General features: G+C 59.4%; 1 protein-coding gene across 4 annotated transcripts in view; it reads right to left on the bottom strand.

Annotated features, from left to right (window-relative positions):
* Window positions 1-18,022, bottom strand: part of PLXND1 (plexin D1) — a 48,965-nt gene extending 30,943 nt beyond the window's left edge. Inside the window, exons 1-2 of one of the 4 annotated variants that reach the window (XM_064496227.1) lie at window positions 16,635-18,022; window positions 1,286-1,462 (exon numbers count right to left, since the gene is read on the bottom strand). In XM_064496227.1, coding sequence (XP_064352297.1) covers window positions 1,286-1,462; window positions 16,635-17,951 — 1,494 coding nt within the window. In that variant the 5' untranslated portion in view covers window positions 17,952-18,022. Of the gene's footprint in view, window positions 1-1,285; window positions 1,463-2,033; window positions 2,053-16,634 lie in introns of those variants that run through there. The other 3 variants (XM_064496225.1, XM_064496226.1, XM_064496228.1) reach the window with 3 other exon arrangements.
* Window positions 18,023-21,254: the final 3,232 nt, after the last annotated feature.

Below are 21,254 nucleotides of genomic sequence, written 5' to 3'. Positions count from 1 at the left end.
GAGGTGGGTGAAGGGGTCCAGGTTGAGGGGTGGGGTGGGCCTCTGGGCCAACCGGACCTGAACTCAACCCCAGCTCTCACTGTGTGACTTTGGGGCAGTCATCCTCCTCTCAGAGCCTCAGTGTCCTCATCTGTGAAAGGGGACGCGTGGCTCTGCCTCCCTCAAAGGGATGTGAGAATTAAACAAGATGATGCCTGTGACGTGCCTGTTAAGGCTGCGTAGACAGTGGTGCCCAATAACTGCAGCTTCACGGGCAGGGGGTGCCTGGGCAGATGAGGAAACGGAGGCTCGGATAGGGAAGAAACTGCCCCAGGTCACACAGCTGGGAGGGGAGGAGCCAGGATCCACATCCAAGTATCTGACCCCAAAACACAAGCCCCACTGCCTGCGGACCCTCAATGGAAGCTTTGAAGGCTGAGGAACCCCCTTTCTGCTCCCACGCCTGGCATCTCCCCAGAGATGTCAGTGGGCCAACCAGGGTCTAGGGGCCAGGCGGGCTGGGACTCTGACTCCCACTGCACACCCCCAGCCTGCAGCACCTGCTCGGGCAGCTGAGGGACTTGGATTATTGGCTCTGAATCGATTAGGCCAGGCCCTGGTGCATGTGGGAGCCCTGCCAGGCCACGGATGTTCTGACAGGCCGGAGCGGGAGGTAGGCGGGGGCAGGTCCATGCCCTCACTTCAGGGCCCCTTAGTGGGGAAACCAGGTTCCTCTCACCCCTTCCCAGCTCTCAGCATCTCAGGGAGGGCACCACCCCCTCCAGAAACCAGTCACCTTGGCTGGAGGTGGGGGGATCTGCAGAGGTGGCCGGCAGGGTGGAGGAGGACATGGGCGGGCGGCCCCCACGCTCTAGGCTGTGGCCTCCCCTCTTCCCCCATCCATCAAAGCCCAACAACGGTTTCCAGAGGCCACACCTGCAGCCCCTAACAGATGGGGAAACCAAAACTGGGAGAGAGAAAGTTCGGTGCCCAAGGTCAAATAGCCAGCAAGTAGCAGAGCCCATTAACCTGAACTAAGATCTGCCCTGCTGCAAAACCCAGGTCCCGGAGACCTGACAGGAGGGCCCTCTCTCAGCCTGGGTCGCTCTGCTCCACCGGACACTTGCTGTTGTGAGCAAGAGTGTAAGAAACAGGTGTGGAAAATGCCTTACAAACCATGAACGCTAGGCCAGCAGGAAAGGATGGAGGCTAGCACCGGCCCCGCTGAGGCTCGTGTCCAGCCCGGCCCGGCCCGGGCCCTCCCCAGCCCCCCGGCCCCGCCAGGCGCCCCCAGCCCCAGGCCTACCTTCAGCAGCCGCCCGCTGACTGTGCCCAGGAAGACCACCGTGTAGCTGCCCACGCTGGCCACGGCCACGGACGACAGGCCCGGGGCTCGGAACACGGGCGTGGCCTTCAGGGGCTGCACGATGGACAGCGGGTGTTGCAGGTGGGCAGCCCCGCAGTCCAGCTGCTCCGGCTGCAGCTGCGAGAGAGACAGCACGTCAGACCTCGGCTCCAGAACCTTCTCTGGCTCCCCATCCACACGGCCGGCTGGGGTCTCAGGCCCCAGAGCTTTAAAGCCATGCTCCTGCTTTTAATGCCCAGCTCTGGGCTCAGGCCCAAACACAAGCAGGACCCTGTCTCTGACCCCAGATCAACCCTTGCCCTCGGCCTTAGTCATGGAGCCATCCCAGGGGATGACTTTTCTGATTTGTAGGAACCGGACAAGGGGAGTCGTGTGAGGGAGGCAAGAAGGGCCGGTGAGGCCAACCTCTGTGCCTCACCCTACCTGCTGACACCCAAGAGGTGACCTTCCTGTCTCTGCTGTGTCTCCACAGCAACCACGGGCTTCCTCCTCCCAGGCCCCTGATCTGAACCCAGCACCTCCCCTGCCAATTCCCAGCGGCTCATTAGATCCAGGCCGAGGCCTCCCCAAACTGAAGCCCCTCTCTCCTTCCCCAACACACATCCCCCTAATCTGCCCACATTACAGGTGGGCAAACTGAGGCCAAATGTGTCCAAATGCACAGCCCCGCCAGCCACATCAGCCTCACCTCGCGGGAGCGGGACAATGGCAGCCCCCTGGACTTGAGACCACCTTTCCCATCCTTCCCTGAGTTTCGCTGGTCTTTTCAAATTTTCCTTCTGCAGTTTGCGCAAATACAACATAGGCCTCCAGGAAGTGCCTTTGAGAAGATAACTGCAAATCCACAAGCATGACAAGACACGGGGTGGTTTAGAAGAGTGGATAGCAGGGACACAACTTCAGTGTCCCCTAGGACTGAGCACGTCATCCAGGAGAGCCGCCCCACCTGCTGGCGACCCCACAAATCTGTAGTGATTATGAAGAAAGATGTCTGGCTGAGAGAAGTCACGGTATGTCATGGGGCCATTCTGGTAAAACTGGCGCATACACATTACAGTAACAGTCACGACAGCAAACACAGTCACAGGCCACATCTTCAGGGAACTGACCCTGTACCAGGCCTGTGCACTGACTCCCTGAGTCTGGCAGCTCTATAAGGTCCCATGTCACAGACGGGGAAACTGAGGCTCAGAGGAAACATGGGCTGCTCAAGGTCACCAGCGGCAAATGCTGTGCCACCAGGACTGAGTGGGCAGCAGACTGAAGCCCACGCCTCAGCCCCCACTCCCACCCCGCACATGCCAGGATATGGGCATTGGAGGCTCCGAGTAGAAGGTCACCAGAATGTAGCGTCAGAACTGGCTTTAAGGTACCACTTAGAGAGAGGTTATTTTCCCTTATCCATACTTTTTGCAAACCAAACTCACTGACAACGTGCCTGCATGGATTCTGCACAAAATCTCAGCGAGTTTTCAAAAGTGAACCATCAAAACTGGCTCCTTCATCTCTGGGAAAATAAACACAGCGGAGCCTGAGCCCAGAGACGGGGTGGGGCTGGGCAGTGCCCTGGGCCACAATTGATAACTAGGTGGCCTTCTGCAGGGTGGCCAGGGGTGACCTAAGCCAGTCACTTCATTCCTGGGAGCCTCGGTTTACTCATCTGTAAAGTGGGTGCATGCAGAGCACATCCCTCACAGGCACTCGGGTAAGACAGCTCATCGTAAAGTGCCTGCATAGAGTGTGGCCCACGGTACATGCTGCAGAAGTGTTCACTGATGCTTCGCTGTTCCAGACATGAATGTCACTAAAATCATGAAGTGGAATTTAGGACAAATCATGCTGCCTCAAAAGCTCTCTAACTTGACTGCCTCGAACCACCTTAAGGCACCATCCTCTCACCTAGGAGGCTCTCCTGGGCCCCTCTTCTCTGGGCCGGCTCTTGCCCTCAATATTTTCCCCTTAACGTAGCCACCAAGTGACCCTTTAAAGATAGGTCCCCCCTGCTTAAAACCCTCTGATGGTTGACACCATACTGAGAACAAACCCTGAATCCTAAACCTTCCTATAGGTCCCTGGCACCTTCGGAGGCCATCCGACATCCTCCTTGCCCTCACTCCTCCACTCCAGCCACACTGGCTTTGGCCTCACTTCTGTTCCTCAAACGTTCCAAGCTGGGTCCTGCCCCAGGGCCTTTGCTCATGCTGTTTTCTCTGCCTGGAGCTCCAGTGCCCAGACTGTCTTTCAGCTTCAGTCCTACCCTGCCTGACTTCATCCTCTGTGTTCATCGCTGTGCCCGAGTTGGGGGACGGCCCTGGACAGTGGGTGCTGACCCCTCTCCCCAGCTGCTCCCCCAGGCTTGGGCCCACCCCCAGCAGTCCTGCAGCTGCAGGGAAGAGGTGAGGTGGCTCCCCCAGCGAGCAGCCAGGAAAGTGGGCGCTTGGGCCCGAGTCCTGCCATGAGGACGCTTTTCCCAGGGGCTGTATAACTTTTCTCCACTGAATATGGATGACTTGCGTCATTAACTAATATGCTATTTTAAAATTACAATTGTAAACCCTCGCCCAGGGAACAGGAGCTTCCTCCTTAAGCTCTGGGAGTTGGGGGAAGGCAGGAGGGGGAAACCTGGCAGGCCCCACGTTGACACCTTTGGGGTTTTCTGTCCTGGGCTCTGTGATGGGAGTTCCTAGGCAGCCAGAGTCGGGGGTGCTGGGAACAGCCAGACCTGGCGCCCAGATCAGGGTGATTTGTGGGCCGGAGCGGACTGGGACTCGGCTCTGGTCTGCCCGCCCTGACGCTCACAGCCATTAATTCTGCACCGAAGGAATTCTCTAAAAAGCCTTTCCTCCAACTTTTTTTTTTCCTTATCCTAAAAATAAAATTTAAAAAAAATTTTTAAAGGAGAAGTAACCCATTGGCTGCTCTGCACGATCTGTGCTCTGAGGGGAAGCTGACTCCCAACCACCAGGGGAAATCACAAGGCTGTAACTGACTCAACGAAACAGAGGCCGGACACACGCCCACGGGGCAGGCGGGAAAGGCCTCCCCTGTGGGGGGACGCAGGACAGGGGACAGTGGGCTCGGGGGATCCGGCAGCTGTCCTAGTGTGGCCTCAGCTGAACTCAGTCTCCAGGGGCAATCAGCTCCGAGGCCCAAATACCGCCCTGACCGTGTGACACTGCCTGAAATTCCCCCATGAGCACCGGCCTGCCTTCAAGCCTCACTCAGCCTTGGTCTTTCAACACACATTCCCCAGAGAGCAGGGGGAGGGCTGGCCTCTCGTGGCAACCTCCGCTGATCCACAAGGACCACCTGCCCAAGCATGAGGCTGGTGAGCCCCTCCCTGCTGTGAAACTCTTCACTGGCTCTTGGCTGTCCTCGGGGTCAGTCCTGGCATCCGAGGCCTCCAAGATCTGCCTCCTGCCCCACCCTCTGCTCTGACCACACCAGTCTACACAGTTTCTCAAATGTGGCCACACTTCCCTACCAGGGTGCCTGAACCTTCATAATGTTGTTCCTTCAGCAGCCAGTTCTCTTCCTACACCTCCAAGCCACTCACACTTCTCCTGGCTCTCCAGTCCCCACTGTCTTGACCCATGCTGTGCCCTTTGCCAGGCATGCCCAGGCAGCAAGTCTTTAGCCAGCCTTCAAGATGCGACTCCGAAAAAAAAAAACTAAACCCAGCCCTCCCCTCCTCTGTGATAGCACCGTGCTGATCACCACTTTCCTTTATCATAGTGGCATGTGCGTGAGCTTCTCCAGGGTGGAGACTGTGCTTGTGGGAGTGTTTACTAAAGAAATGAAACTAATTTTGACTAAAGTGTGAATGACTGTATTCAGCTGCTTCCTTTCCAAGCAGAAATATTGAGAGTAACACTGCCATGCTGGGTGCTGGAGAATCGAAGAAGTATGGGTCAATTGTATGTCTACTGTGTGTGTGGCAACATAGTTTAGGCAAGTGTCCAGGGCCAGGCAGCACCTGGCTGCTACTTTTGGCTCCTTCAAGAACCTCAGTTTATTCCTCTCTAAAATGGGATGAGCAAGGAGCAGCTGCTGGTCTCAGCTCTCTTCTAGGAGCAGGATAACCTCTCCCTCTCCAGCTGGCTGCCTCCTGGGGCCAAAGCTCAGCTCTGCCCACTCTCCCATTAAAACTCTGACATATTGATTTCACTACCAACTATAATTGTGTCGACTTTCTCTCCCCAGGAAGCCAGATGGAGCAGGAGCTTCAAGAGCCTGGCTCCTCAGGCCTCCCGCCTCCTGCCCACAGACCCCACCAAACCTCAGTCCCACCGCAGGTGGCATTCCAAGGAGGGTGAGGCGTCAGCAGCAGGCTACAGCCCCAGTGGTTCCGTCCCAGATACAGACGGCACCGGCTGCTGGGGCCCTGTGCTTGGGAAGTGACGGCACTTTCCTGCCTCAAGTGTTTTGACTGTTACCGAACCCTGAACCCAGGAAAGAGAGATTTCACTACCGAGAAGCTGAAAGTGCATGATCACTTTTGGGTGTTAAGCAGACTTTGGGGTGTGCCGCTCCCCGCATGGGGAGGGGGCGGGGGCTGAGCTGAGCCCCTCCCAGTCACCTGGCACAGCAGCAAAGCACTGCATGCAACGTGGGATCCTGGAAAAGGAAAAAGGACATTCGTGGAGCAAAGGCTGGAGTTTTGTTGAGAGTAAAGGACCAACGTTGGTTTCTTAGTTTTGACAAATGTATGCTTTTAGCAATGGGGAAAACGGAGGGTGGAGGATGTACTAGCTTTTATACTTCCCTGTAAATCTAACATTATTTCAAATTAAAACGTTTATAAAAAAAAAAAAAAAGAAAAATGCAAAGCAGGTTATAAGCCACCCACAGCTCAAGAGCCTTCAACGGATCCCTAGTGCCCTCAACATAAAGCCTAACTGCGCCTGGACCCTCAAGGCCCTGCTCGATCTGGCCTGCCCTCTGTGGCTTCTCTCCATCCCTGTCCTGGCCAGCTCCTATCCCTCAGCGTGGACAGGCATGGAGGGGCCAGGAGAAGGCCCCAGATGGGACTGGAGGAGAGGGAGCCAGCAGCACCTGGCAGGGGAGTAACAGAGTCTGACAGTCTTCGGGAGGCCTCAAAAGCCAGGCCTAGACAAAAGGGCACTAAATGCTGCCAGCTTGTCGCTTCCCAGGTGAGTAACCCTCCCCCCAGCCTTGGTCCGAAGCTCTGAGGTTGAAGAGGGAAGTGTTCTCCAGGTCCCCAAGGGCACAGGTCAGGTCTGGATTTGAAACCACACCTGTGACTCCAAACCCAAACTCCTCCATCCCACTCCACCCCTGAGACAGCAGCTACAGGGCTGTGGCTCCACCGGGCTGACCCCTCCACTGAGGCATGGAAACGGCCTACTGTGTGCCGGCCCTGGGAGGGGACAGGACAGACTTGTCTCTGCGGGGCCTCTGGCAACAGCCCCCACACCAAGGAGGAAGCCGCCGGCTGCCAAGAAAGGAAATACCAGTGCCTCCCCAGCGATCAAGACGCTCACTTCCTGGAGGGGCGGCAGCGGGGCAAAGGAGGGAGACAACGGCCAACCAGGCCAGAGAACAAGTCAGGAGGCCTGGCTCTGAGCTGGAGGGGAAAGCAGTGCTTTGGGGAAATGAAGGCAGAGAGAGAGGCAGAGGCTTCCTCAGGACACACAGCACAGTAATTCCCTCCCTGACCCCAGGCTGCCTAAATCGGGCAGGAAAAGCCAACCAACCAATCAAGCAATGGACACAACAGCTTGGGCAGACCCTTCCAAAGCTTCAGAGACCTGCCTTGGTTTCCCCGGCCCCTCCCTGGACGAAGTAGATCGCCCAGCCCCCGGTAACAGAGGTCACCTGGCCCAGCTGGGCACCACCTGGAAGGGCCGTGTGAACCTGCCAGCCGGGTCACTCTGAGCATGATGCATCCACCCACCCACAATTAGCACTCCTGGTCCTGCTGCCCAGCCAAACACAGTGGGGAGGGACAGCCCCCAGGCTGAGGTCCGAGCCCTGGCTGCACAGAAGACCTGCTGGGCTCAAGCACCGAGCACATACCCTCATTGTGTTCCCATTTAACAGACAGAGAAACTGAGGCTCCTGACATGCCAAGTCTCATAGCTCTTAACTCACTGTGGGTTGCCCAATCTTCACTGAGCCTCAGTCTTCTTACCTATAAAATGGGGACAATCCCTGCACACATCATAGAGATTCAGCTTACAGCAGCCCTCAGTACCAAGCACTGCAGATGTTCAACAAATGTTCCCAATTAGCTCCGCAGGCTGTCGGGCAGAGGCTCGGGGACACCCGAGGATGGGAGGGCCCCCAGGACCAGCCACTCCACCACTCCCCGAGGTCCAGCATCTGAGGCTGGATCCGCAGCACTGCCCTGACAGGGGGACAGGGAGCTGGGAGCTAGGCGCTCGGGCCGGGGCGTGCTCTGCTCAAGGCCGGCCTGGGAACGGCTGCTGCGGCCGCTGACTCAAGCAGCCGTTGTTTTGTTAGCTGGACGCGGCCCCCAGACACCCAGCTCCCCCTTCTCGGAGCTGCTTCTCATTCCGGCCCGGCCTGGCCCCGCTTCCAGCCCTCCCCCTGGGTCCCAGAGGAGCGCAGTGTGGGATGGGCAGCGGGACTCTTCCCTGGCCGGGGAACAGCCGCTCCCTCCCGCCAGCTCTAACGGGGCGGGGGCGGGTGGCAGAGCCACAGCGCCAGCCCCTCCTCACCCTGGAACATTTCAGTCCCAGCTTCTTCCCCTGAAGGGACGCAGGCAGGAGCAGCTGAGAGCACAGCTGCCTCTCCTGGGGAAATTCGGCCTTCCTCCTCTGGGCTGAGGGGCCCTGGGGACTGGAACTCACACCCTTCTCGCGGCCCCCTGGGAGTGCTGGCCTCAGTGCCAGAGTCCTCTTACAACAGCTTGTGGCCACAGCCCAGGGGCCCTCAGCAAACATCTCTGGGCAGGGTCCCCCTGTGCTGGACATAGAGGCGACAGGGGGCCCTCTCTCTAGCTGCTCATGTGCCAGTTCAGAGATCATCCCCAAGTCGGGAAGGGACAGCTTTATAGTAACAACACAGAAGAATCAACAATACACAACAAGTAGCCACGGTTTACTTTGTGCAGAGCCCTCTGCCTGTACAACCTCATTTAACTCTCACCGTACCCTCGTAAGTTACTGCTACTTTACAGCCAAGGAAACTGAGGCACAGAGAGGTGACGTGACTTGCCCTGGGTCACACAGCCAGAACAGTCAGACATGAGCCTCAGTCCTAGGCAGGCTGGCTCGAGAATCCTCGTCCTAACCCACAGTCCCTCCACCCACTGCTCTGTCGGGCACTGCCAATAGCTGCCGGGGGCCGGAAAGGCCCTGGGTTGCAGGTTGGGGAAACTGAGGCCTATCAAGGCTGTGGCCACTTCTAGTGGGCTCAATCACCCCAAATACAGATGGCAGACGAGCTCTGAGAGGGGCACAGTGGGCAGAGGTGACCAGCGATCCCTGTTCAGCTCCTTTCCCCGCCCGCCTCTACCTCAAGGCCTCTGCCCACAGCCCCCCCATTATTTACCGATCAGAGCAGAGAGCACTCCATGATTAACGCCCCACTGGGGCCCCGCTGGGCCTCGTAATGGAGCTGCGAGCTTCCTCCCCGCAGCGCGTGATTTATCGTGTTTCAGAGGAAAGGATGGTGGGCTGGGCGGGGCGAGCCTTGCTGGCCGGGCAGATCTCGGCAGATCTCAGTGGCATCGAGTATCAGCGGGAGTGGGCGGTGCAGGGGCCCTTCTGGGAGGCCTGCTGGGTTCGGCCCTGGCCCAACACGGGCTTTGGAAAGAAGAAAACGGCCGAGCTCTGGGGGTAGCCAGGATCCAAATCCACGTGGCTGGTGCCAGGAGACTTTCTGGGCCTGTCCCCACATGGGGACCAGCTGGTTTCCATGGCAATCCCCACACCGCCGGCAGAGCTGCAGAGGCCCTGGGGAGTCACCTGGTCCAGCCACAGTGGGGGCTCTGGGAGAGAGCCTCCTGCTCCAGCCAGCACCTGGCAGGACTACTGTGGGGCCAGCAGCCACAAGGTCCCTTGTAAAACCAGATCACTATGTCTCACTCTTCCCTCAAGGCCTTGCCGGCTCCCCACAGCCCACAGGACAGCGTCCAAATCCTTGGCCTGCACCCTAGACCTCACATACTCTCAGCTTCATCTCTGCCTGCTACCCAAACCATGTTCTACCATATCTCTGGGCCTTTGCTCCTACTGTGTCTTCTGCCTGGAATGCCTTCCCCAGCCCCATCTGTCAAAGTCCTGCTCCAACGTCCCCCTCCTCCAGTAAGCCTTCCCTGACTCCCTCAGATGAGGCTGGTCAGTGAGCAGTTCCGGCTACGGTGTACTTTCTGTTGCTATCTCCTTGTTGATGGTCTGGGGGCTCCTGGAGGAAGGGGTGGGGTCTGATTCATCGGTTTCGAGGGGCTGCCATGTAACACAGCTGAGCCCCCTCCCTGCCACACTCCAGAGAACCCTCCACCAGCAGCACAGACTGGCAGGAGATGTGTCCCAGGAGGTCTGGGCTCTGGTGGGCAAAGATGGAGATGGCTGCAGACCTGGGGCACAGGAGCCCAGTACCAGGGGGGCCGGCCCCAGCCTGGGACATGCTGGGCACAGGGCTCGGCAGCTCTGCAGGCCTCACTGGCAGGATATCACTACTCCCCACAACAGCCATAGCAGGGGAAGATCCATGAGTCTCAGTTTCTTTACCTTTAAAATGGTCCCATTCACCCCTTCCCACTGTGACCTCGAGGGCCCCTGTGGCTCACACCCCTTCGGTCAGTGTTCTCAGAGGAACCGAGGAGCAAAGGCGATGAGCACAGGCCCTGCAGCCAGACACCTGCTCCACCTTTGACCCCTGTGTGACCTCAGGCAAGTCACTTATCCTCTCTGGGCCTCTGTTTCCCCTTTCTGTAGACTAGGGATAGCAGTCACCCCATTCCATTTTGGGGGTGCCTAAAAGATACACACTATATGTAAAGTGTTTTTGCAAAGTGCCCAACACAGAGTAAGTTCCCAGGAAAAAACAACAGTAAAATAACAATGCTGATGGAAGCTGTTCTGGAGACAGAGTGAGGGCTTTCTTGCCACCCCACAGCCCAACTCAGACTGGGAAACTGAGGTCCAGAAAGGGGAAGGGACCCATCATGCCCCCCAGGGGCTCAGGCCTCATGCGGTCTTCCGTATACACGGTGTCCGTTCTCCACCCTCTAGCAACCAGGACTGGAACCCGGCCTGTCTCCTTACCCTCCGTGAAAACCAGCAGCCATGGCAGCGGGCAGAGAGACTCCTGTAGAGGGTGTTTCTGCAGCGGCCACCGCACACGCAGCCTCCGCTGAACGCCAGGCTGCCCTGTTCTTTTCTGTGCTGAGCCCACTTTACAGATGGGGAAATGAAGGCCCAGAGAAGGTAAGCGACTTGCCGGAGGCCACAGCTAGGAAGGTGCAGTGCTAGGATTTGAATCCAGGGAGTTGGTGCCAGGGTTCACCCTGGGCATGCCTGGGTGTGACAGGCTTAACTGTGGGCGTGGCCAGACCATGATAAACTCTCCACCCTCCTAGCAAATGCTGGACAGTGAGGTGCTGTCCCGGAGGTGGCCTGCCAAGCCCCAGGACCCAGCATGGTCAGGGCGGGGGTCCGTGTTGAAAGCAATTTGTCAAGTCATTCAAACTGATTACATCTCTCATTCTCACACCCAAAGGGCCGGGGAGCTCCCAATCACCTTTTCAGAGATGAACACAACTAGGTGCCTCCCTGCCCCCCTGCCTCCCTCAAGAGGCCCAATCAGCCCCAGCCCCCAACTTCTGGGCCGGCCTCTGCAGAAGCCCTAGTCAGCCTCACTCAGCTTGGGAGCTGAGTTACTGCAGCGGCAGCTCCCAGTTTCCATGCCTGCGTGGAGGTGCCATCACAGAGGTGGTTCTGTACAAAGGGCCCCGCCCAAATCTCCATGGGATGGGGGTCACTGCAGGACCCCCAGCTGAGAGTCCACAGCTAACACCAGCCCTCAGCCAGGGCGGACTCCACAGCCAGTCTGCAGCCCCCTACTTCTGTTAACCAGCTGCGAGACCCTGGGCCTCAGTTTCCCCACCTCTAAACTAGGGATCACAGTGCTTCCTGCCTCACAGGGTGGGGGGTGGGGGTGCTGCAAGATCAAACGCACTGGTGCTTGTGAAGGGGTCGCACAGCATCCCTGCTCAGAACTGAGGGCTCGGTGATGGCTGTTATTCAGGCCTGGAGAGAGGGCACCCACCCCACCGTCCACACACCCCTCAGGTCCACCAGATGCTCAGCGTCTGCACCGTCACAGCAGCAACACCAGGCCCGCTCTCTGTGCCTCCCCCACCTCTGAGCTCGGCTGGGAGGCACCAAACACACCAGCTCATCTTCAGGACCCGGTTCTGTCCCATCTCCTCCAAGGGCCCAACCCTCCCTCCTCTGAGTGCTTCCTGCCCCCCTGGATGTTCCACAGACTGAGCACACTTTTCTTTTTTTTTTCTCCTGGTACTACACCTCTACCTGCTGTTTCCTGGGCAGTTCATGTGAGATTTCAATCTGCCCACATCCTCAGAAGGAGACGCTGTCCCATTTTACAGTGAGAAAGCATGAGGCCCAGAGGAGGTAAATGACTCACCCTGGGTCACACTGCTTACCCTCCTGTACCTGGCAGTCAAGACTGATGACATTCCCAGGGTAGGGAGGAACGTCAACCGTCTCCTGGCCCAAGACCTGTCTGTCTCTCTAGGCTAGAAGGTCGTCCTGGCCAATCTTGCCAGAATCCCCTTCTAAGTCGCACAAGTATCTCTGCTCATACCCTCGGCCACGGGGATCTCACTCCCCACCCCCAGCCCAATTCCAAACTGAAAGCCCATCTTGGAACCTGGCTCCCTCCACCTCCACCCAGCATTTCAGCCCCTAAATTGGTTCAGAAAACGCCTTCTTGACACCCACCCACCGCATGCCAGTTTAAAACCGCCTGGGGGTTTTTTCTCCACCTTGACTATAAAAAGACACCTTGAAAATAAAACATTAACATTTCCCTGTCAGTTTTCCTTTCAATTTAAAAGTGCAAACATTATGGTCATTCATAGGTTGAGAAGAAAGACTTGAGGAAGGGAGTTGGACTACCCTCACCTTCCTGGGTGGGCCTGTGCCTCAGTTTCCCCACCGACACCACACGCCAACTTCCCAACTCACTTTCACCTCAGACGTGAATTAAGGAAAGGGACCCAAGCCACACACGACGGTGGCTGATTTTCTCACTCACTGTCTCTCTCAAAATAGGCCAAAGGCCCCAAATATGCCAGAAACAATTAGGGACAAAGTGGAGGCCCTCTGAAGGCTGCGGGGGGAAAGGTTCCCAGTGCCTTCACCATCTTTAAGGTGGAGAGCAGGGGACAGAGCCTGCAGGGCGGGGAGATACCCAAGACCGCCCCGGCTGGGGCCGTGGAGCAAAAGCACAAGGCTGGTTTCCAGAGGCCTCGCTGAGCCGCCCTGCTTGGGGGTCAGATATCCCTGGAGAAGAGAAGGAAGGGCAGGATCCTGTCCCCCGTGTCCATCCCCACTGAGGCCATCTGGTGCTGACGAAGTCTGGCCAGATGGGGCTGGAAGGAAAGGGGATCCCAGGCCCCAGTACGCACCCCGTTGCACCCCTACCCCAACTCCCACCCCAACGCTGGGCCAGACTGGGCGGCTCCCTTCTCCTCCATCCCGTCCGCCCCTACCTCTCAGGCTACACCCCGGCCTCCGAATCTGTCCCAAAGCCCTGGCTTCCCTCTGCGCCCTCAGACCGGCCCGCCACATTCCCTGAGCATGGGCCTGGCTGGCCGCCCCCAGTACCTGCCACAGAGCCTGGCATACAGTAGGCGCTCAAAAAATACTTGCAAATGAAGAAGTGAATCTCTCGCCTGGAAGGTAGCACCAGCTTCCCACCGACTCCCCCGCCTTTCATCTTTCCTTCTCACCAGCCACCTAAGGGCTTTCCAAACTGCTTATATTGAAAACAATCAGAGTCATTGCAAATGCCTGTGCCGGGCACCTACTAGCTGCTCACCTGTGGTAGTCCCTCCCTTAGTCCCGTGAGGTCGGTGCTAGGATGATTGGTCCCACTCTACAGAGGAGGAAACTGAGGTGCTGGTTCAGATCAGATCACTTATGTGGCTAAACCCCTGCATGGCTCCCCATGTCCCCAGGACCCGGTCCTGACTTCACAACACAGCCTACCTGCACTTGCACCCACACCGCAGGCCTACCCTCCTCCCCCGCCCCCACTCATGCCCCCCGCCTACCCCTTCACCCCCGGCCCCAGCCACACTGACCGCCTTTCACTGCCCCAGCCTGCCTTGCTGTTTCCTACCCCCAGGTCTTTGCACAGGCTGTTCCCTTTGCCTGGACCTTTCCTCCTGCCAGCTTCACATGGCCGACTCCTGCTCATCCATCGCCTCTGCTTTGCTACCATGTCCCCCAGAGGCCTGGATGCCCCTCTCTGGGCTCCCTCTACCCGGGGTCTCCCATCATAGCACCCATCCTTCTGGGCTGTAAGTGCCTGGCCATGTGCACAATCCCCGAGAGCAGAAACTGAGGGAGTCACCATTGGTCCTCAGAGCATAGCACAGGGCTGGGCACACAGTAGGGGCTTAAGAAATGTTTACTGAGGCTTCCATCTGGGGCTAGAGGTAGGGTCTTTACTGTTGCAGGACAAACCAAATAGGTCACTCACTATTTGCTGTCCAGGACCAAGCCCAGACCTGTGCTAATAAGGCTCCTGGGGCAGTAAGAACAAGAGCAGCGGGCATCTACAAGGCACTCGTGACGTGCCAGGTGCAAGTGCTTTACGTTAGTTAATTCATTCAGTCGCTAGCAATCCATAGAGATGTGTTTTCATTGTCCCCACTTTACGGACGTGGAAACTGAGGCTAAGAGCGGTTAAGTCACTTGTCAAGGTCATACAGCTGGGAAGTGACAGAGTAGGATTTAACCCAGGGTGCAGAGTCCAAGTTCTTAGCCTGTAACTGACAACAGCCTGGAGCAAGAGTAACCATCACCCACCCACCCCGCAACCAGAGGCTGCCAGGGGCCCAGACCTGGGGCCTTGGACACTTCTGGGAGATACTGCTCAGCAGCACTGGCCTGTGCCCACAGCCAGGCACAGGGGAGGGGAGGAGGGGGGATGCAGGGAGGGTGGCCAAGGAGGGCCAGGATCCACCCCACCTTGGGGTGGGGAGGAGGCCCTTGGCCACTCTGTCCCTGAGACTGTGTCCCTGGAGAGGCCCTGCCCCCTAAGGAAAGGGAAGCCCCAGCCCCCTTCAGCAGAGTGAGTCACTGCACCAGGCCAGGCTGGGGACGAGGGACCGTGGGAATCAGGACGGTTCCTGCCAGAGGGGGAGGGGAGAACGTGGTGGCCTGAGGAATCCCACAGATCGCCTCACACCAAGGGCCTGGATGGACACACAGGCCTGGAAAGGTCCAAAGAAGGCCCCAGGGGCTGACCCAACCTCGGCCCTGCCGACAAGGTCTCCCCTCCATCAAGCAGGGGCTGACTCCCCATTCACCTCCTCCAGCCCTGAGACTCCTGGAAACAAAAGCTTGTGCCACAGAAGATAGCCCATGCGGGGATGTGGCTCTTGAGGGGGCGGGGAATGGTGGATGTCCCAACCACGGTGCTGGGCGGCCCCCGGCGGGTGGCAGAGCCGCTCCAAGGCCAGTGTGCCCTGCTCACCCACCGCGACCTCTACTTCAGGGCAGCTAGCCAGCCGGGTGGTGGGCAGTGCGGGGGCCCAGCTGCGGGCGAAGGAATCTGTGTTTTCTCAAAGCCCCAGTGTTGGGCACACCCACAGAGGATAATGAATCTCATGAGCTTCTTGCCAGGGCCTGAGGATCATGCAGAAAGGATGGGGCAGGGCCATTGGGGATCTGGTCCCAAGGAGAGCTCTGTAATCCCCAGGGGAAGGCTGAGTTCTGCATTTTGCTGAGGGAGAGATTAAGGCTTCCCAGGGGAGTGGCCAAGGCTGGGGTTGAAACAAACTCCCCAGACTCAGCCCGGGATGGAGAGTGTGGACAAGGCACAGGGACCTTCCTCCCAGGGCCCCCTGAAGAAGTCACCCCTTGCTGATGTACTTCCTTAAGTGGAACCACACAAAATTCCCTCCTGCACCCCTGTGTCACATCCCCCCCAAGATCAACTCACACCCCGATCCCCCAACCTGGCCCCCCTCACCCCTGCCCAACCCCAGACACCTGGGCCCTTTTCCCACCCAGCTGCCTATGGCCCTACACCTGGCTCTCCTCATTCCCTCGTGAGCTCCATGGGCCTCCCCGGTGCTGCACACAGTCCTGCTCAACTCCCTCCACTCTCCCGGCACCGGCACCTCCCCACCCCAGCCACCGAGACGACTCCAACACACACACACACTCTGAGCTCCATGGCTGTAAGGCAGCAAAGGCTTGGTGGCATTAAGATCACAGATGCTGAGGTCATTCAGCCTGGATTCAAATCCTATCTCTGCTAGTTCTTGGCTGTGTGATCTTAAGTAAGTTACTTAACCTCTCTGTGCCTCAGGTTCTTCATCTGTGAAATGAGGATGAGAACAGAGCCTTCCTGAGAGGGCTGTTGTTAAAACCTAGAGTTACACCAATGTGATACGCTTAGGAAGCATTTCACAAGTGCTATCACCTTCCCTGCAGCCCCCATGTCTGGTGCATGTCCCAGTTCAGTGACACACAAGTGTGGGGCACACATCTTGCTGCCAGCCCCCACACACATCTGCAGGGCCCTGGTGCATGCCTCCCTGCGCACCTGCCACACCTGCACATACATGTGCCAACTCCCAAAGGCAGTCCTGACGGGCTCACACAGCCAGCCTAGAACACACCTTTGGTCAGACGCTGCACTCACTTTGCTCAGCCCGTTCTTTTGACCCTCACGTGCACACCTGGGATGTATATAAGCCTCTGGCTCTCTTCAGCGCACACCTGTGTACCCATCCACAACCCAGACCCCTCATGAACACCTAGGTGTGAGTACCTGTAACCTAGCGCACACCTGGGCCATATTCATGCCGGTGCCCCCGATTCCGCTGACATCTGTACCCTCGCGAGTATGCCTAAGACACCGAAAATGAACCTGTAGCCCAGAGTACACACTCGAGTCCCCATACACGCACATCTGGGCCCCCGCACGCTCACACCTGCGACCTGCTCAGTGCAAAACCTGTCCAGTTACCCGCACACTCTTCCTCTGGCGCCCTGGGATGGTCCCCGGCACCCCCGCTACCTGAGCGTACCTGGATGTTGCGCTTGCGCTCGCAGGCCGGCCCGGTGCCCTGCACCACGCTGTCGAGCACGGCCACCACGTCGGGTGCGGGCTCCACGAAGCAGGCGGTGCGCGCTGCGCGGATTGCGGCTTGCACGTCTGCGAAGCGGAAGGCACAGAGCGCGGCGGGGGTCATGCGTGACGCTGGGGCCCCCTGCGGCCGCTCGAAGACCGCAAAGAGCAGTTCGCGCGCGGGGAAGACGGACACCAGGCGGCTGTAGAGGTCGCCGCGGCCCGCGCCGCCCGCGCACTGCAAGCCAAGTTGGATGTAGGACTCAGTGAGCTTCTTGGCGTCGCCGCCTGCGCCGCGGGGCAGGCAGATGCGCGCCAGCAGGCTCTGCGCCTGGCTTTCCTTGTCACCCGCGCGCGCCTCGCTGTTGAGCGCTAGGTACGCGTAGGACTGGGCGTCTGGCTGCGGGTCCGGTGGGTGCAGGAAGGCGCGCACGAAGCCCAGCTTGTGCTGCTCCTTGGCGCCCTGCTTGATCTTGAGGATGTTGTCGTCGGAGGGGTTGAGGTCGAAGGTGAAGAGCTTGGCCAGGTCGCCGCGCGCATCCAGGGAGCGGATGGCGATCTCGGGCGTGTTTTCGAAGCGGTGGTCCTCCAGGCTGCGGTTGCGCGGGAAGAAGGCGCTGCCGTAGCCCGTGTACGTGGCGCCGACGAGCAGACGGCTGCCCCCGGTGCCTGCGGGCGGGGGCAGGACCAGCCCCACGGTGGACGCGTTCGGGTGGTTGGCCGCCACGTTCAGCATGCTGGGGAACACGGTGACCGGCTCCGCCGGCGGCGCGGCTGGCGGGAAGTGCACGGCCACCGCCGAGATGTTGCCCCGCCGACGCAGCTGGCAGAAGCCCTGGTAGATGGAACCGCACACGACCACCAGGCCCTGGCTAGGGTCCAGTTGCAGGATCTTGTTGTAGTTGTCGGTGAGACGCCGCGGGTGCTCGCACGAGGCCTGAGGCAGCTGCGGGGCGTGACACAGCGGGCTGTCGGCCACCGGGCCCACGGCCGCCTCGGCCTCCAGGCTCAGGTTGGCGCTCGACAGCTGGTAGAGTCGGTTGACGGCCGCCAGGTACACCGTCCCCACCGCGCCGTCCAGGGCGAAGTTGTTGGTGGGCGTGGGCGAGGGGAACCGGCGCTGGATCTCCAGGGCGCCGGCCCGCGCCGCCCCCAGGAGCAGCAGCAGCAGCAGCGGCGGGCACGACGGGTCCCGGAATGGCGGGCGCGGCCGCAGGGGGCTGGCCGCGGCGGCCCGGGCGCTAAGGGGTGCGCCGCCCGCGGCGCGACGAGCCATCCGGGCGTGCGCGGGCTGCGCGGCGCGGCGAGTGCATGGGGCGCGGCGCGGCCGGGAGCCGGGAGCCCGGAGGCGGCAGGAGGCGGGGGGCGGGCCCGGGCCGCGAGGCGCTTCCTGCCCGCGCCAGCCGCCCCCGGCCCCGGCGCCCCGGCCGGGCTCAGCCGCTCCGCGCAACCCGGGGGCGGGGCGGGGGCGGCTCCGCTGCAGACACGCCCTCGCGCCGCGCCCCGCCCGGCCGCGCCCCGCCCCCGGGCCCCCTCCCGCCCCGGGCCCACCTCCCCACGCGCCCCGGGCCCCCGCCCCCGGCTTCCCGCCGGCCCCGCCCCGCCCCGCCCTCCGGCCGCCCGGCACCCGCTCTGCTGTCGGTGGCTCTCGCCGCCCCGCACCCTCCAGGACCCTCCCGCTAGGCGCCCGCGGCCCGAGGCTCCTTTCCCGGCGCTGCCTCTGCCTCCGTCACTGGTTGCCTTAGTTCTTTCCACCTCTTGGCTACTTGGCCTGTCTCTCGGGCTTGTTTTATTTTTTCCTTCCTCTTTTCTCCCGTCTCTCTCTCCTCTGTGTGTCTCTGTCTCCCTGTCTCTGTCTGCGTGGCCCGTCCCCCACCCAAACTCCGAGGGTGTTGTCTCCCCTTTTCTCTGTCTCTGGTTCTCCTTCTCCCTCCCGTCTGTGTTGTCCCCACCGCCCCCCTAGCCGCCCAGTTTTCCGCGTTATTCTCTCTCCCTCTTCTCTCCTTCTGCTCTTCTGTCCCCGGCTCTCTCCGTCGTCTCTCCTGGCTCCCTCTGCGCCTCCCCTTCAGACGCTCTGTCTCTCTCTCCATCCCTCTGACCTCCTATCTCCTCCACCTCTGTCCACCCCCAACTCTCCCTCTCTGCCTTCCTGAACCCCACAATCCCGCCAGCCCCTCCCCACCTCACACTCCACTCCCTTTCACAGAGCACTGTCCAGGCCTTCGACCCAAGGGCCTGGGCACCCCTAGGGTCAGCGGGACAGGGGGCACCACCCCCTCGGATCCCACGATCTGTCCCCCAAACTGCAGCCCCAAAAGGGATTTGACAAGTGGCAGGTACAGAGACCAGAGCTCAGGGGTCAGACATATAAATCAGGGGATCGTGGAGAGGAACTCTTCCAGGCCTGTGCTGAGCCGCGAAAACACCCAGAGTGAGGCGCTGGTCCTGGGGCGTGATGGCCCCAGGAGGCCCACAGTTGCCTCCTCTGGAGATCCAGCCATCCTCCACCCACCTTATTCGGGACTCTGGAAGGACCTAAAATCCTCCCAGATTTAGTGGAGGATCAGGAAGATCAGCCGCAGGCCAGCTGGCACTGGGCCAGCTTCTCCTTTCAACTGAGAGGAGCAGGTAGGCACCAGGGCCGAGGCAGGCAGCGACCAGAACAGGAACACAGAGCCTGGGTGACAGCATCCATGGGTCTGGCCACTGCCAGGCACCCTGCCAAGCCCTTCACGTGTCCTGACTCCCTTTCTCCTCACAGCAGCCCTCTGAGGCTGATACGACTACTGTCCCACCTTACAGATTCAGAGCCTGAGGTCTCAGAGGTGAAGGGACTAACCCAAGATGGATGCGGAGCTCACAAGTCTGTTGGCTCCGAACATCACCCCAACTCTCCCCGGCCCCACGGCCTCTCAGAATAGGGGGCTCACGTGGCAGGTGCCCATGGTCCTGGCTCTGACAGTGGCCTGGCCTCCCTCACCTGTCCCCACCTGGCCAGGAAGGAAGGCTGGGGGTTTCTCTGTGCCCCACGGTGTAGGCAGGAAAGGCCAGGCCTACAGCCATCCCCCACTTCCCTCACCCCAACACCCTCGCCTTCCTGCCATCAGCATTTGCCCATCACGTGGGCCTTTTTCCAAGCCCTCTGTCTGTTGGGCCACTGCTTTGATAGCCAGGAGTGTTCAACACAGGAAATCAGAGGCTCTGCTTCTGACACCCCATCCCCCACCGCTGGGGCTCAAGGCCACTCAGGCTACAGCTGGACAGGACTGACGTCTGCACCTGCATCTCCAGGTGGAGAGGACTCGTGTTTTGCCATCAGCATGAGCGGACTGGGGTGCCCTGCAGGGGTGCAGGAGGCTGCCTCAGTGGACCTCACTCAACCTCTCCCCAGAGCCCTCCCCCATCACCCAGCTGTCATCTCCCTCCCCGTCTGATCTCGAACCTTCCCCACCCTGTCTCTGGTTTTGTCTGTCTTCTTGCTCCTCCCGGTTTCTCTCTTTGTCTTTCTCTTTCCCAGTCTCTCCCCCCACCCTTCCACACTCTGTCTCTTTGTGTGTGTATCTCTTTTTCTCTCCATGTCTCTGTCTCTCTGCCTCCCTATCTCCCACCCACCTCTCCCCCTCTGGCCCCTCCCAGCTTCCTTCCTGTCTCCAGGCTCATCTTGCCACATCCTGCAGCTCCCCCCACTGAGCCTTGAGGATAATGCTCTGTGTGGTCGCAGCTCAGCCTGGCACACAGTGGATGGTTCCATTTCTGGCCACTCTGGACACAAACTACCTGCCCAACTGAGCGCTGGGACTCAGGAGCTGCGGGGAGCTGCGGGGAGCTGCGGGTATGCAGCGTCAGGTGAGCCACAGAAGGCACAGCCACGGTCCACGTGTCTTCGCATAAGCTGTAGACGGAAGTGCTGTGTGGCCTAGGGCAAGGCACTTGCCCTCTCTGAGCCTCAGTTTTCTTGTCTGTACAACAAGGACAATCATATAGCACACCAGCCCTGGGAGGTTATAAGATGTGAAGAACGTAAGGTGCCAGAAAGCACAGTGATGGGCACATGGCAGGCATTAGGCAAATGCCAGCTTTTCCCCTTACACTGAGCGATGGCCCATCAGGGCCCCAAGGCAGCGAGCAGAGCCAGTGTCCACCAAGGGCAAACGACTGTGCCCATCACTGCTCCATGCAATCTCATGCGATTCTCACAACCAACTGACAAGGCAGAGGTCACTGAACCCATTTCACAGATGCGAGACACTGGGGGGGGCATTAGCAAGGTGAGGATTTGAACACAGATCTGTCTCCAGATCGTACGCTTTCTTGCCTCCGCCCATCATTTGGGAGCTCTCGCAGCCCAGGATGGGTCAGGGTGGCTGCCACGGCCCTACTGAGGTGCTGATTACTGTGGGCTGAGAGAATGAAGAAAGGAACGAATGAACGGAAGAACCCACATCTCCCTGACCTTGCTAAGAGGCAGAGGGGTTTCCTCCCAGAAGGGGAGATGGATGGTACCGAGGAGGGCAAGTTAGGCGGCACCAGCATTAACTCACTTTGAATTAACTAATCCAGATTAACCAACCCTGGAGTG

The sequence above is a fragment of the Camelus dromedarius genome, chromosome 17 (assembly GCF_036321535.1).
Source record: "Camelus dromedarius isolate mCamDro1 chromosome 17, mCamDro1.pat, whole genome shotgun sequence".
NCBI lineage: Eukaryota > Metazoa > Chordata > Mammalia > Artiodactyla > Camelidae > Camelus > Camelus dromedarius.
Note: the sequence above shows the minus strand (reverse complement) of the source record. Positions and strands in the feature narration are given on the sequence as shown.